Raw genomic sequence first — 15418 nt, 5'->3', positions numbered from 1 at the left:
CCGTTGCTTCTGCTAGCTTTTGCCCAGCTCAGTTATTTAAAACAGTCTGTTCTTTGATGTCCTTGGTTACTGGAGTGTCCCAAATTAGCTGTGAAGCTTTTGTGAGCTTTTTTGTTGAGTAGATCTTCTTGTTCCGCCATGATTTATCTGCACTTTTTGATGCAGTTATGAAACTGGAGGCCCTTTGGCCATAACAGGATCTGGTTTTGCCCAATGTGGACAGTTCTCTGGCAGCTGTTTGGCTTCCCAAATGTCCCCTTGACCAGTATTTTTTATGGCTGGTGAAAGCCCGTGGTCAGGAGATCTGGGTCCCTCTCCAGGAATTATCAACTTGTCCCTATCTTCAGGAACTCTTCCAGAAAAGATGGTCATGTGCATGTTTCATAAACCAGATCCTCCTGTAATATGGTAGAGGCATAGGAATTTGCCATGAAGCACATGTATCCGCCTTCTTTGCCTATCATTGGAAGGCTATTTTGGAAGGCAACATGCCAACTTTAGTTTGCTTGTTTCGATATCAATGCATACTACAGACTGAAAATCAGGACATGGAAAAATAAACCTGTTTCAGAATGGGCGTGTGGCCTCTAAGCTTGCCACACATTCCTGAATCTCTAAACTTTGTTTTGGCAGAATCATGTTTGTGATAACTTGGGGGAGGGGGGTATAGAGCCTAGTACTGTGAGGCCTTTTCAGTTGAATATTTGATTTTATGGCTGAGTGGTATTTTTAGATATAGATATTTTGAACAGTGTTTCAGTAAAATGTTTATTTTGTGATCCTTTAGGAGCTAGCATTTGATCCTTATGAAACATACACTCAAGATATTTTACGGACTGGTTTTCATGACCATTTTCTTAGCCAGTTATCAAAGCCTGGAGCGGCATTCTATTTACAGGTATGCTAATTAATAGAATTGATACTGGAAGAGTTGTGTTAACATTATTATAATAGTAAAACAGGTTTTGTTTCCAGTCTATAGGAGATGGTTTTAAGGAAGCTGTTCAATATGTTTTACCCAGGCTGCTTCTAGTTCCAGTTTACCATTGCCTTCACTATTTTGAATTTTTAAAGGTAAGAACAAAAATATTCATATTATTTAAAACTAAAATGTTTAATATTAAGTTTATATTATTTAAATAATTTGTCAATCCTTATCCATCCATCCATTGTTCCTCTTAATATTTGTGAAACAGCCCTGGGGGTGGAGTGTGTCCTGGCTGTCCAAGATGGACAGCAAAGCTGGCCGCACCCTGATTGGCCCTCCTTCTCCAGCTCCCACCCTCCTTCCCTGGATGCTAGCCACTTTGCTCTCAGACACCTGAGAGAGACACACAGAGACACAGAGAGCCCTGCCAAACCACAAACAACCCCTGATTACCTGCTATGGCTCCTGCTGCAAGAGAGAGAGATCTGTGCCTGCCTGTTTCCACTGGGTCCTGGTGCCCATTGCATTCCTGGTTGCATTGGGCTTTCTTGCTAGAGTTAATATAATGTAATATTTAAGTAACTTGTTTGATTTTACCTCAGTAGGCAGTGGACCACCTGCATATATAAAAACCTCTACTGCTTTTTATGGCTTTCATCTTGTGTATATGGAAGAGAGTGAAGGGGCAATTTTGCCTTCAACTCCAGCCTACTTGACTGTTAATCCACATGGGTCTGTGATCCCAGGAATTAATTTTCTGGGGATCAGAAAGTTTGTGAAAGGGAGCATGGCCAAAATTAATTTTGCTGTTACATTCCACTGAGGAGTCTTTGGGTTGAACTCTGAATTCTTGGTACAGATAGTATTGATTTTATTTATTCTTATATTATACGTCTTATAAAAATAATACTTTTTAAAAAGTGCTTATGTCATTAACTTGTAATCCATACAACAGCCTTGTAAAGCAAATTAGGAGAGTAAATCTACTCTTATGACATAATTCTGTGTTATTCAGTAGTACAATCCCAGGGGGGAAAACCTTTTGCAACCTTAGTGTATTTATGAGGGATCCTAGATTCAAACTGGGGAGACGACTTCCTGATTATTCATTCCTGTACTGTGTTTTTGCAGTTACCCTGCTTAAACATTAGGTGGTGGTAGTATACAACATATACCACAGATTTGCAAAAGTCTTGCTGTAGAAATAATGTATTAAACAATAGTTTTAGAGCTGCTTCTACCTGATGATGTTTAAAATGGCTACATGAGTTTCCCCAGCACATGCATACCACAAGAACAGATTGTGCAAGCCACAGTTTCCTATTTTTTCAAAGACGCGTATCCTTCTCTCCTGTTTTCCATCATATCTACTCAGGTCTGTTAAAACATTAGAAACGGCAATCATTTTCCATAACAGATTTAGTTATTTGTTATTTTTAGTTAAATAGACTTCTAAAGGACTTTATTTATTTACTTTCTTATTTACTTATTTATCATCATAATTGTAAATTTAAAAATGTGCAGGGTACTTCCCACAATGTGCCGGCACTCTGATTGGCCCTCGGCTTGCACGCCACTGAGGCCACGCTTGCCTCCTCATGGCTGCTGCAGCCTCGGAAGGCTGCCTGCATTCTCTTCCAAGGCCAAAACACCACCACCACCAGTCCCTTTGCCCCTACTAGGGCCTTCCCTCCTCTGCCCACTCTCTTGCTGCTGATGCTGGCTGGGAAGGCCACCAGGCTTCTCTGCCTGCCCCCTTGAGCCTACTGGGCCAGGCGATGAGAGGCCAACTGCATACTCCCTGCCGTGCGTACCTCTATGCTGACCACCCGGAGCCTCTGTCCATTTTGCCCTGCGGAGACTGGTTGGAGGGTGGGAATCACACCCGCTGCCCACATGCTGCCTTGCTGTGGCTGCCAGCACACCCTGGCCACTGGTCACCAGACCTCCTAAAGGGGCCTGCCGTCAGCTGTATACCCCACCTGGCAACGGCTCACCATATGCAAAAAGGGGCTTCCACTGGCTCTGGCAGCAGCTGCACAGGGAGGGCTGCCACCAGCTCCCAGCTAGCTCCAAGCCTCCTGCCCCAAGAACAGAGCGGGGAGGGGGGGCAACAGTTCCCACCTTCCCGTCCCCAACGCACAGGGAACAGCACGGAAGGCAGTGAGGCCCATTTTAACAGTAGGCCTGTGCTGTCAACCACCACCCCCATCCCTCAACATTAGAGACCACTGGAAGACAGGGCTGGGAACGCCAGTACTGCTGGCATGGGGGGGGGGGCTGCCATTTGCTAGCCCACTTTTAAAGCAGGCTTAACCACTAATTTATTATACTTGTTAACTGTCATTTCTCTACAGACTCAGATCAAATTGCATCAAACAACATATGACAGATAAAAATATATTAAAAATATCAAAATATAGCCTACAGCAAATAATTAAAATCTTAGCAGGTTAAACAGTTCTGCTCTTCAATGCAGATATAGTTTCGTAATTGAGCAGTTCTATGAAGAGGCAGCATATAAATTTTCTATAGTAAGAGGAACAGTAGAGCTCTGCAGTTTGATGATAAAAAGTGACAATGTAGAAGGTCCTTTATTTTAACGTAACAAATATGCATCTAGCATGCTTAAAGTGAGATATTCCTTAGCGGGTTTTTCTACGTTTAAATATCTTTCAATAGTTGTTTATTGGATTGGATCCTATAATTCTCCCCCTCAGTGGAGGACATTTTGCTGGGTTTTCCCAGTCTCTTCTCTCTGAGTCAAGAGGACATCTTGATTGGGTGAATCCCACCACTTTCTCAGGGAGGAAGGATCCATCCTTCAGTTCTTTTTCTGCCTTGACAAGGGGAGCAGCTAGACCACGGAGGCGGGAACAGGCTTTTTCATCTTCGTGGATTCTGTGCAGTCCCACATGGGATTGCACTCGGGCAGGCCAGCCAATGGGAGGAGCTAGCAAACTTCTATGAATTAACTTGTCAAACTCTCCCGAGAGTGCTGCCCCTCCCCTCCAGATGCGCGCACCATTCCCGCACAAAGGTCACATGATCAGTGGGGCAGGCACTCTCTCCTCAGTTCTCTTTCTGCCACCGCCATAAGAGGTCATTTAGTAGCTTACTCTGAAAAGAAATTTATTGAGGTTAAGAACAAAAAAAACAGAAGATGATGGCCCATCTCAGAAAAGCCAATAAATTGTGAGAGAGTTCACAATACAATTGCACTTAAAAAAAAAAATCTGTGGGGCCAAGATTGCTCTAAATCGCCGCACATGAGTGAAATTGTGGCCGCGCATGGCGCAAACTCGCATGCAGTGACCGGCCATGCATGCGCGGCCGCCAGATCGCCCTCCCCCACACACACCAGTCCGTAGCCTTAGAAAGGTTGCAGGGCACTGATCTAGAGACTTCTAACTGTACAGTTCACAAGAGCAGTCTTCCATAATGTGCCTATTTAAACTCTGTTCTTTAAACTATCACCACATCATCTGCATCCTTCCAAGAGATGTGAACTTTTGAACAGGTTTCGCCTGGTCTAATGGTTGTAAATTGCTTTTATAGTTTTTCCTTCTGTTATGTTCTTAAACTATGTTTAAGGGATCTGTAAATTTGTGTATGAATAACTGGGTCTTGTTGATTTCTGATGTTTATAGCAATTAGAAGAGAAAAGTGAAGATGAAGAAGACAAAGAGTGTTTGAAGCAGGCAATTACAGCTCTGCTTAATCTTCAGAGTAGTATGGAAAGGACATGTTCGAAAAGTCTTGCAAAAAGAAGGCTTAGGTAAACAAACTTGCTTTTTTCCCCTCCTGCTTTTAGTTCTGAGTTGCCTTGTTGAATAAATCCAGGCTTTCCAGTTTCCTCTTTCAGTAAACAATGAACAAAGTAGTTTGTAATAAGCCTATTTTTTCAGAGGAAGTGACATAAAAACACAGATAGCTATTGTTTTAAACCTCTTCGATGTGTATGTGTCCCTGCATACTTCTAGTGGAAGACTGTTGAGAAGCCGCTGGTAAGCTGAAGGAAAAAAATATTTTTTCACTGGCTGTTATAGAAACTAAACTTTCCCATAGAGTAACTTAAAATGCATAACTGTTTCATGAGAACTCTTAATACAGTTAGTATTATGGTGTTGGTTTTTAACATTATGTCAAATGTTTGGGCTATTGAGGGGTATGACTAGTAGCCAGTTAATTACAGTGCAAAGTCTGTTTTCTGACTGGAATTCTGTTCTGTATTTTATAAATTAAGTATAACCATTTGTATTTTGTTTAATTCAAGTTAGCCTTTAGGATGCTGGTAATATCTATTGTTTTGATACCATCAGGTACTCGCTAGAAGTTACCACAGTAAATATTCGGTGGTTATCATGCTTTTGCTAGTATGCATATTTATTACAATATGTACTAATGTATTTTGCCCTTTCCCAAAGCGAATCTGCATGCCGATTTTATAGTCAGCAAATGAAGGGGAAGCAACTAGCAATCAAGAAAATGAATGAAATTCAGAAGAACATTGATGGTTGGGAGGGTAAAGACATTGGACAGTGCTGCAATGAATTTATAATGGAGGGAACTCTCACACGTGTTGGTGCAAAGCATGAGAGACATATATTTCTCTTTGATGGTCTAATGATTTGTTGTAAGTCGAATCATGGCCAACCAAGACTGCCTGGCGCTAGTACTGCAGAATATCGTCTGAAAGAAAAGTTTTTTATGCGAAAAGTGCAGATCAATGATAAAGATGACACTAATGAGTACAAGCATGCCTTTGAAATCATTTTAAAAGATGAGAACAGTGTTATTTTTGCTGCTAAATCGGCCGAAGAGAAAAACAACTGGATGGCAGCCTTGATCTCTTTGCAATACAGAAGCACTCTGGAGCGCATGTTAGATGTGACAATGTTACAGGAAGAAAAGGAAGAGCAGATGAGGTTTCCAAGTCCTGAGCTTTATAGGTTTGCAGAACCTGATTCTGAAGAGAATATTGTTTTTGAAGAGAACATGCAGCCCAAATCTGGAATTCCTATTATCAAAGCAGGAACTGTTGTTAAACTGATTGAGAGACTTACATACCACATGTATGCAGGTAAGGAGTTGTTTATATGTTCCATATCCCCAGAGAAGGAAAGTGGAATAGGTGTAGCAATGTCAAGTTTGCAAAAATTTGGAAGCCATTGGTGGAGGGGAAATTTAAATTATAAGTTTCTTATCACTTCTCTAAACTTGACAACACTGAATGCATCATTTGTAATTTAGTTAGTATATAACATTGAACTATTTGGCATATTTACAGAATAAACTTTTGTTTAATTGTCTTAGTTTTAAGAAAACTTGCAGTATATACCCAGCACTTGAGAGTTGCAAACTTCCACACCCTATGCTTCCTTAGCACCTATATCTTAAAATAAAAAATGAAGATAAAAAGTATATTCTATGGTAAACAAAATTATGCTGTTTGGTCAGAATCACTTTCATACAGTTACAGTATGTAGGACTTCCTGCATATTTGGGTGTCAGTGTTATCCAGAAACCTGCCCAAGGTGCTTTATAAAATAAAAGACGTTAATTAAAATTTTGCATGGTGGGTGGGACTGTAATGGCACCTACTCTGAGCCACTTCAGGAGATTTGACAGCCGAGATATTTTCCCTCAAGGAAGTGGCAACCATCGGGTGATAAATGGATTTACTACAAATGTATAGCACCATCCTGCAATCAAGGCCACACTAAATGATTAGACATCTACTTTTCTCTTGTTTAAAGCTTTAGGAGATGGGCAGATATCAGTTTCTATATAATTGTCTTGAGAGGGAATTCATTTTCACTCAGAGGCTTGCAGCACATTTGGTTTCCAACAGAAATGCTGAGCAGGCCTTTCTTTTTCAGATGAAATACCAGTTTTATCCTTTGTAGAATGAAGTTGGCAAAAATTTCAAAATAGTTGGTTGCATATTTTGACAAGGTTAAATGCAGATTTTTGCTAGCCACTGAATGTAGATATAAGGTTTATAACATAACTGCAGTTATGAGAATAATCTGGTACTAAAAATAAAATGATTTTTTTCTCTTTTTTAAACAGTACTTGCACATAAATGAGCAGGAGCAGGAAGTTAGTTTTCAGCAGGAAGACTTCCCCTCAGAAGTATTTTTTAAGTTTTCATGAGCCATCTGTTCTGATTTGGCTGAGTTATAAACATTTGAAAACAACTGCATAAACAGAGTCCAGGCAATTAGTAACTTAGATGTTGCAGGTGCTGAGCAGGGAAGAATGGCCATTATGCATGCCTAAACTCATGGAAGCTCCATTTCATTAGTTCTGTGCCATAAATCCTATGAATTTGGAATCTGCTACAAGATACTTCTGGCTACAGCACCAAATGCACTTTTGGTGGGTGCTTTGAATACATGAACTATATCTAGGAATTATTGAGAATAACCACAAAAGGAACGTGTGTGGTATGTCCTAGAATGTAAAGGTAATGCTGCCTGTTATGGTTTATCAAACATTGTAAGTTATAGATCTTCTGGTACGCTCATAAGTATTTGAAGAGCAATGAGAAACTAGGGCCTGGTTCATATGTGGGGAAAGGCTTAAATGATAGAATAGATTGCACCACTTCAGACTGCAGGTAGGCATCTCCAGATTCGAGTGTTCCCACTCATTTAAAACTCACTGCAAAAATTAACACAGCCGGAGAAAGATTCTACATACTCTCTTTGCTTGCTGTGCTCATTTTCTATTTGCAAGGGATTATTAACATGAGAGTATCCCAGCATGGCATCCATCATGATACTCCACCTGTACTTGGAAAGCAATGAAATCAATTCTGCCACCTCATTCCTTACACGTGAACCTTCTGCCGTGGATGTAGCTTCATTACCTATAGGAGCCAGTAAACATAGCCTCTTCTTGCAGAGATGGTATGATGCATCCTCTTGACTCATTCCATCTGACGTACTGGGGTGATTTTGATCACCTATCTTTGTGCTATTGCAATTTAAATTAACTAGGGGTTTTAGATTAGCCAGGTTTTGATGGTGCAAAATTGGACAAATAAGGTGATGGCATTATATTTTACTGGGACAGCATAAGAACTATGTTTCAACCGAATTTTAATCTTTCAAAAATAGTCCTCCTTTGGAAGTTTTATATGTGATACAAGTACCCTTCACTTTCCTGATTTTTAGCTTCCAGTTTTGAAAGCGCTTGCAACTTTTTGTCTTGCAGGTCTGTGCCATTCTATTTTTAGAGCCTTGATACATTGAATGCTTGTGCGTCAACACAGCGTCCATTTCCTTTCTTAAGGCATTCAGGAATGATTATTTATGTTTTTAGCTGTTGTTGTTCTTCAGGCTTTTAAAATGTCTGTATTGAAGAGAGATTTATCACATAGACAGACATCCTGACCAACTTTGTGTATATTTTTAACTCACCTCTTGGGCTATTTGAAATTATTTGTAGAAATAAAACCATGGGAGAATAAATTACTGATTGATAACATCAAAATAAAGAAATGATTTGTAAAAAGATGTACTTTTATAGCTGAATGAGCATATTGGATAATGTTTGTACATACAGTGTTTTAATACCAGTGCAGAGGCACCAGCAGCAAATGACAGCTGTGTTTAAGGGATCAGAAACATGATGGGGGACTGTATAAATTTTCACCAGACCTTCCCTTGATGTTGTGTTAGAATAGCAGCTAACCATGACTATCACTTAGTGAACCATGATTAAGAATGCAGGAAGGAAGGTTGTTCATTTACTTTATTTTGTGTTATACCTTTCTTGGTGAGATTTAAAGCAAGATAGGGAGATAGTGAATGCAGTACACAAGGCCTGATTTCCACATAGGCAGGATGGCTTTGCAGAAAAGATCCTGATTTTAGGACATATATGTACTCCGTAGGAAGCAGTGCCTCTTGAACTATCTATCTTGTTTAGCAAGGATATATGTTGGAACTCTGCAAAACAGATAAGAAACGCTTGTATCCTTCTCCTTCCCCACACCTTGTTCCCTCTGTTGGGTTACAGCTGTGGGACAGTCACAACTCAAGTGTATTTTCCAATGTTATGGAACATCGTTGCCATATAGTAGGGGACATGATATCTGAATTTATTTCTACACAAGTTACAAGTTGCCATAGACGTAATGATGGAAAGCACTGAGGCTCTCCTCTCCAACTTGGGGACCCCATGGCTAGAAGAAATGAAGCCCCCACTAGCGAATGTATCAGTTGAAGTTAAAAGTAAAATACTCACAAAGATATCCCAGTGATCGCTGTATTCCCTTTGGCTTGTCGTAGCAGCTTCTGGACCTGCATTTCTCTTCATAGATATGTATAACTTTACGGCCTAAACAAAACTGGGTGGAAACATTTAAATCAGAGCCATTTGTCCTGGGAAATGTGTGTGTGTTGAGTGCCATCAAGTTGCTTCCAATTTATAGCAATCCTATGAATTAATAATCTCCAGAACATTTGACCATAAATAGCCTTGCTGAGGTCTTGGAAACTGAGGGCCATGGATTCCTTGATTGAGTCAATCCATCTCATGTTGGGTCTTCCTATTTTCCTGCTGCCTTCAGCTTCTCCTAGCATTATTGTCTTTTCCAGTAACTCCTGTATTATTGAAATGGGACCATAGTATGATAGCCTTAGTTTAGTCGTTTTAGGGAGAGTTCAGGCTTGATTTGACCGAGAACCCATTTATCTTTTCTTTTTGGTGGTCCATGATATACATTAAACTCTCCCCGACACCATGTTTCAGATTAATCAACTTTGTTCATCATTCTTTATTGTTCAACTTCACATCCATATACCCAACTGGGAAATGCGTATCTCTAGTTCAGAGTTTCTCAACTTTTTTACCATTGAGTACCCCCTGAAATATTCTTCAGGCTTTGAGAAACCGCAAAAGTGGAGCAATCATGCAGAATATGGTTTGGAAGCATAGCTGTGTACATACCCACCCAGGGCCCCTTCCCACCCCCTCCAGGCACACCATTGGCCATTTTGGGAGGGGAGAGTATAGTCAGCATGACCATATATGGTTGCAAGGTAAAGGGTAAAGGTATCCCCTGTGCAAGCACCAGGTCATGTCTGACCCTTGGGGTGACACCCTCTAGCGTTTTCATGGCAGACTCAATATAGGGTGGTTTGCCAGTGCCTTCCCCAGTCATTACCGTTTACTCCCCCAGCAAGCTGGGTACTCATTTTACTGACCTCAGAAGGATGGAAGGTTGAGTCAACCTTGAGCCAGCTGCTAGGATTGAACTCCCAGCCTCATGGGCAGAGCTTCAGACTGCATGTCTGCTGCCTTACCACTCTGCGCCACATGAGGCTCTTGTATATGGTTGTATCACCTGATAAATGATTACCAATTTTTAAAAAATGAAAAATTAATTACCTCTCACTCATAGAATAATAGATTCATAGACTTGGAAGGGACCCCCTGAGTCATCTAGTCCAACCCCCTGTATCATGCAGGACACCCACAACCCTATCGCTGACACTAGGGTTGGGCGCTTTGGCACCTGAAGCGGCCGATGGCTCCCGATGCAGCCAGCGCCACGCCATGGGGGGGAGAGGAGGCGTTGGAGTACCAGCGGGTGCACACACACGCAGGTGTTGAGCTCTGCGCCTGTGTGTGTGCACCCGCCGGCACGCTTACGCCCATGTCCCCCCCCCCCCCCCATGGCGCAGCACTGTCTGCATCGGGAGTGACTGGCCACTTTGGGTGCCAAAGCACCCAACCCTAACTGACACTAACCTTCCACACCCTTGAATCTTCACAGAATCAGCCTCTCCATCTGATGGCTATCCAGCCTCTGTTTAAAAATTGCCAAAGATGGAGAACCGACCACCTCCCTAGGAATCCTGATCCACTGAGAAACCGCTCTAACTGTCAGGAACTTCTTTCAGAGGTTTAGACGGAATTTCTTTTGAATCAATTTCATCCCATTGGATCTGATCCATCCTTCCAGGGCAAGAGAGAACAACTCTGCTCCATCGTCTATATGGCATCCTTTTAAATACTTGAAGATGGCTATCAGATCCCCCCTCAATCGTCTCCTCTCCAGGCTTAAACAGACCAAGCTCCCCCAACCTTTCCTCATACTTCTTGGTCTCCAATCTTGTCATTGGGTATCTAAGGTATGCGAAAAGAAATGGAATGATACTACCCTGAGACCTGTTTGCCCACCAGTCTGGATCCTAGTGGACAAATTAGATTTTCAAGGATAGGAAAAGATAGAGAATTGTTTGTCTTTAAAGAAATTGCTATCTCCAGTGCACCACTTTCTTCAGACAGATGTCAGTGCTCTGCTGTTCCTAAAGTCAATATTTTTGTTCCCCTACTGATTTGCAAAATTATTCCTCCAACATGTTTTGAGCTCTTCACTGTCTCCCTGAGTTTCATCAGGTGCCAGTGTCTTGCTGGAACCTCTTTTCTTTAAATTCATAATGTGCTGACCATGCTTCTAGGAACTTCTGGAAAGTTTATTATAATCTTGGGAGATTCCTTATTGCTTCTTCCTTTCTGGTCAGCTCTTCCCTAGTTATGTAGTTAGATGTTCATGCATTATTCAGGTTAGTTGCTAGACCCAGCATCAGATCCATCATTGTATGCAGTGAGGTGTTAGAATAACCTCGTTCTTAGTGACTCTTTGATAACCCCCCACAAAGCTGCTCCTGTTGATACAGGACAGTTGGACCACCTTGTGCATTTTTGTCCCTTTTTTGCACACATTGCTGAAGCCAGAATCCAGTGTGTTAGCAATGGTAAGTAAGTTGTCACTCTGTGTTTTCCTTTTCCAGTTCAGAGTCCATTGCAATGGAAACTTCAATCCTTGGCTGAGAGTGAAAGCTAAACTCTTTAGTCAAAGTTTATGCAATCATTCTGAAGCTATTTTAGGGATTTTTATTCTCTCAGTCCAGAAGCACCTTAGAGACCAGCAAGATTTTGAGAGTATAAGCTTTCAGGAATCAACTCCATCAGATACAAGGTGGAATGGAGATCTGAGTCCTTTTATCCCAGTCAAAAGGAGGAAAGGATGTTGTGAAGAAGGGATTTAGGATGTAAAGGATGCAAAAGCTCATAGTAATTAGCTTGATTTGAGAGGAGGAGAAATGTTTGGGAGGCAGAAAATTAGTATCTGTACTGAGATAACAATCCTATGTCTCTATTCAGCCCAAGAGAGTCCATTGTTCTCAACTTGTAAATGTACTTAAATTTAGAGAGATCATGTAATCTCCCCTTGACATTTCTTTGTTTAAGGACTACCATTCTTAGGCCAGCAATGGAATGACCTGGAAGAGTTAAATGTCCTCCCCCCCCCCACCCATACCTTGTTTTTTGAGTGTTGTGGGTTTTTTATGTTGGATCTGTAGCTATTTATTCTTCTGTGTAGGAACTGTCCTATTTGTTGGGTATAGGGAATGGAAAGGCATTGCTGACATTTAACTGCATAGATGAAGATGAAGATGAACAAGTGAATGAATCTGAGATGATATGGCTGGTGTTGTTAGATCTGGTGACTGTGTTGTCAGAGTGAGCATAGGAACAGAACTGGTTTGTTGTAGCTCCTGGTCCCAGACTCCATGTCCATATTAGGAAGAGCATTGTTATGGATGAGTTGTTTAAGGTCAGGAAGTTTTCCGTGGACAAGAAAAGGTTTCAGTAAATCTCAGAATAAAGAGGGGTGTTAATGGATGAGAGCTGAGGAAATAGTGTTCCATATCAATAATGAAAATGTTGCATATTGGGGTATTATTCTGGTGACTATGGCCCTGCCATTGATCTGAAGAAGCTGCTAATGAGGAACAAACTAGAAGAGCTTCGTAGCAAGGTGGGCCATGGTGTTGTCCAAGATGCTGTTGTTAACAGCTTGTAGTCTATCTTGGTGTAGTGGTTAAGAGTGGTGGCTTCTAACCTGGAGAGCTGGGTTTCATTACCCACTCTTCCACATACAGCCAGCTGGGTGACCTGTTAGTCACAATCCTGTTAGAGCTGTTCTCACAGAGCAGTACTATCAGAGCTCTCTCAGCCTTACCTACTATGCATATTGTTTTGGGAGATGAAGGGAAGGAGATTGTAAGCTACTTTGAGACTACTTAGGTAATGAAAAGCGGGTATACAAAACAACTCTTCCTGTAGCGGATGTCCACATGTGATCAAAATAGTGTTTCCCGGAGGATTAACAGGTCATATTTTTCTCAGAAAATCTGTGGTGTCTCACATATAACTGGGGCAGCGATGGCATAAGGTAGGAAAATAGAGTCCATGTAATCAGATACCTTTACAGTGATGGTATCTATGTCTGAGACAATGGGACGTCCTGGATTTCTGGACTTGTGTATTTTGCACAGAAGATAGAAAATGCTTGTGTGCCCATATAGGTCTATTCCTGTATGCATATTCATACTTCTTTCATAATCCTATTTAGTTATTTTTTGGTATTTTTGAGTGATCTGAGAATAGTCATTTCAAGAATGTGGCATTGGACAGTTGTCTTTTGACTTTCTAAATGTAGACTGATCTGTCTATGATGATAACTGCTCCTCCTTTGTCATTGTCTTTAATGATGATATCTTAACACCACTGGTGATTTCAAACAGCTTACACTTCAAACTGGTTCAAGGCACCAGAAACAGCCCACAATCTGTGCTGAACAATGCATGTATTATCACAGACATTGGGAGGCAAACCTTTTCTTGGCCAAAGGAAGCCTCCCAATCTTACAACTTTTTATCTGCAACACTGCCCTTCCTAATATGAACATAGAAGGGGTAGGAAATTAACGCTCATCTTCTATTTGAACATATTTCTCATTCCTGCCCTGTTCTCTTAACTGTAAATCTAGATTGGAAACTTTCTGGAAACTATAAGGTCCTGACATCTCAGGTTTATTAGCCTGGCTTCCTGAGTCCTGGAGGTAAATGCCCTTCTATCTACTACAAGAAGAATAAACCACCATTTTCTTTTCCTGATCCTTATCCATGCCCAGTGTTAAAAAATAAATAAAAATTAACACTTTGGTCAGAAAGCTGAGGCTTTGTTTCTATCTTCTGAATAATTAAAATAATTTATTGAAATATCTGCTTTCCTATCCTAGATCCCAACTTTGTTCGAACATTTCTTACAACGTACAGATCTTTTTGTAAACCTCAGGAATTATTGAGTCTCCTGATAGAAAGGTAAGAGGAATTTGAAATAACATTTCGTAATGTTTTCTTCCCATCAGATATATTTTTGAGCTTTTTGGTTATCTACACTCCCCGAAGAGCTCTTCGCTCAGCTAAGTCCAACTGGCTGGTGATCTCAGCCGTAAGGTGAAGAAGAAGAAGACTTGGTTCTTATATGCCACTTTTTTTTACACGGAATATTTGGTTGGATTTATACTGGAATATTACTGTTAGTAGCTGTTTACTGTGTGTATTTGGTGGGTTGGTGTTAACTCATTAAACCATTTCCAAATTTGGAAGAGCCTGAACTCCCCCTATTTTTGTATACACCTGGGTAAATAAGATATCAAAGTGGCTTGTTTATGTACATATTACTCTACATTGGATTCTATAAATCTTGAACAATAAATTTCTACCCCTTTCCATTTCAACTTTACTCAAGTAAAAGTGCCGCTGAGAAATGCTGAGAGAATAGGATGGGGAGCTATAGGAAGAATGATCAGAAATATCTCTTGTGTGTGTGGGCTGATCCTGCGTTGAGCAGGGGGTTGGACTAGATGGCCTGTATGGCCCCTTCCAACTCTATGATTCTATGTGTGCTTACTCTGTGGAAGAATTCATTCCACGAGATTGTTTCTACTGATTTAGCCTCTAGCAAACTGCAGCACTCTGTATTGCAACTCATTCTATTCCCAAGGTGCCTCCTGTCTTCAGATTGGACATGTAATAGAAAGGGAGAAAAGGAAAACATCTGTTGCAGGAATTAATTCACAGCCTCATTGGTATCTGCTTAAAGCACAAGATAGAGCTGAGTGTCTTTTGCATATTGATGGCAACTCAACTCAGAACTCCAGATGACCTCTGGATGACCGGCTTTATGTAGATATTGAAAAGCATGGGGGACAAGGTAGAATCTTGCAGGATTCCAGAGACCAAGGCCTCCCACCACTACACTCTGAAACCTGCTTCCTGAAATAGGATGGAAACCACCGCAGAACTGTGCCTCCCAATCCCAACCCCCCAAAAGCAGCCCAGAGAGGATACTGTGATCAATGGTATCAAAAAACATTGAGGGGTCCAGGAGAATCAAAAGCCCTCAGTTCTCAGTACAGGTCAACCACCAGAGCAATTAAGGCTGCTTCAGTCCCATGGCCAGGCCTGAACCCACAGTGGAGTGGATCCAAACATTCCACATAATTTAGTATTACTTAATAGCTTAATCAGGGATTTCAGGTAGCTTGCTGGCTGCTGTAGACTAAGTTGTGCATCCTCCAGTCCAGAGGACTCCAGAGATCTGTTCCATAGTATT

At 41.2% G+C, this 15418-nt stretch overlaps 1 protein-coding gene across 1 annotated transcript in view; it reads left to right on the top strand.

The window, feature by feature from the left end:
* The window catches only part of SOS1 (SOS Ras/Rac guanine nucleotide exchange factor 1), a 46713-nt gene that overhangs the window by 14704 nt on the left and 16591 nt on the right, over positions 1-15418 (top strand). Inside the window, exons 7-11 of the mRNA XM_077335618.1 lie at positions 788-898; positions 976-1074; positions 4579-4706; positions 5356-6011; positions 14040-14121. Coding sequence (XP_077191733.1) covers positions 788-898; positions 976-1074; positions 4579-4706; positions 5356-6011; positions 14040-14121 — 1076 coding nt within the window. The remainder of the gene's footprint in view (positions 1-787; positions 899-975; positions 1075-4578; positions 4707-5355; positions 6012-14039; positions 14122-15418) is intronic.

The sequence above is a fragment of the Paroedura picta genome, chromosome 1 (genome assembly GCF_049243985.1).
Source record: "Paroedura picta isolate Pp20150507F chromosome 1, Ppicta_v3.0, whole genome shotgun sequence".
In the NCBI taxonomy this organism is placed as follows: Eukaryota; Metazoa; Chordata; class Lepidosauria; order Squamata; family Gekkonidae; genus Paroedura; species Paroedura picta.
This window is presented reverse-complemented; position numbering and strand designations above follow the sequence as displayed.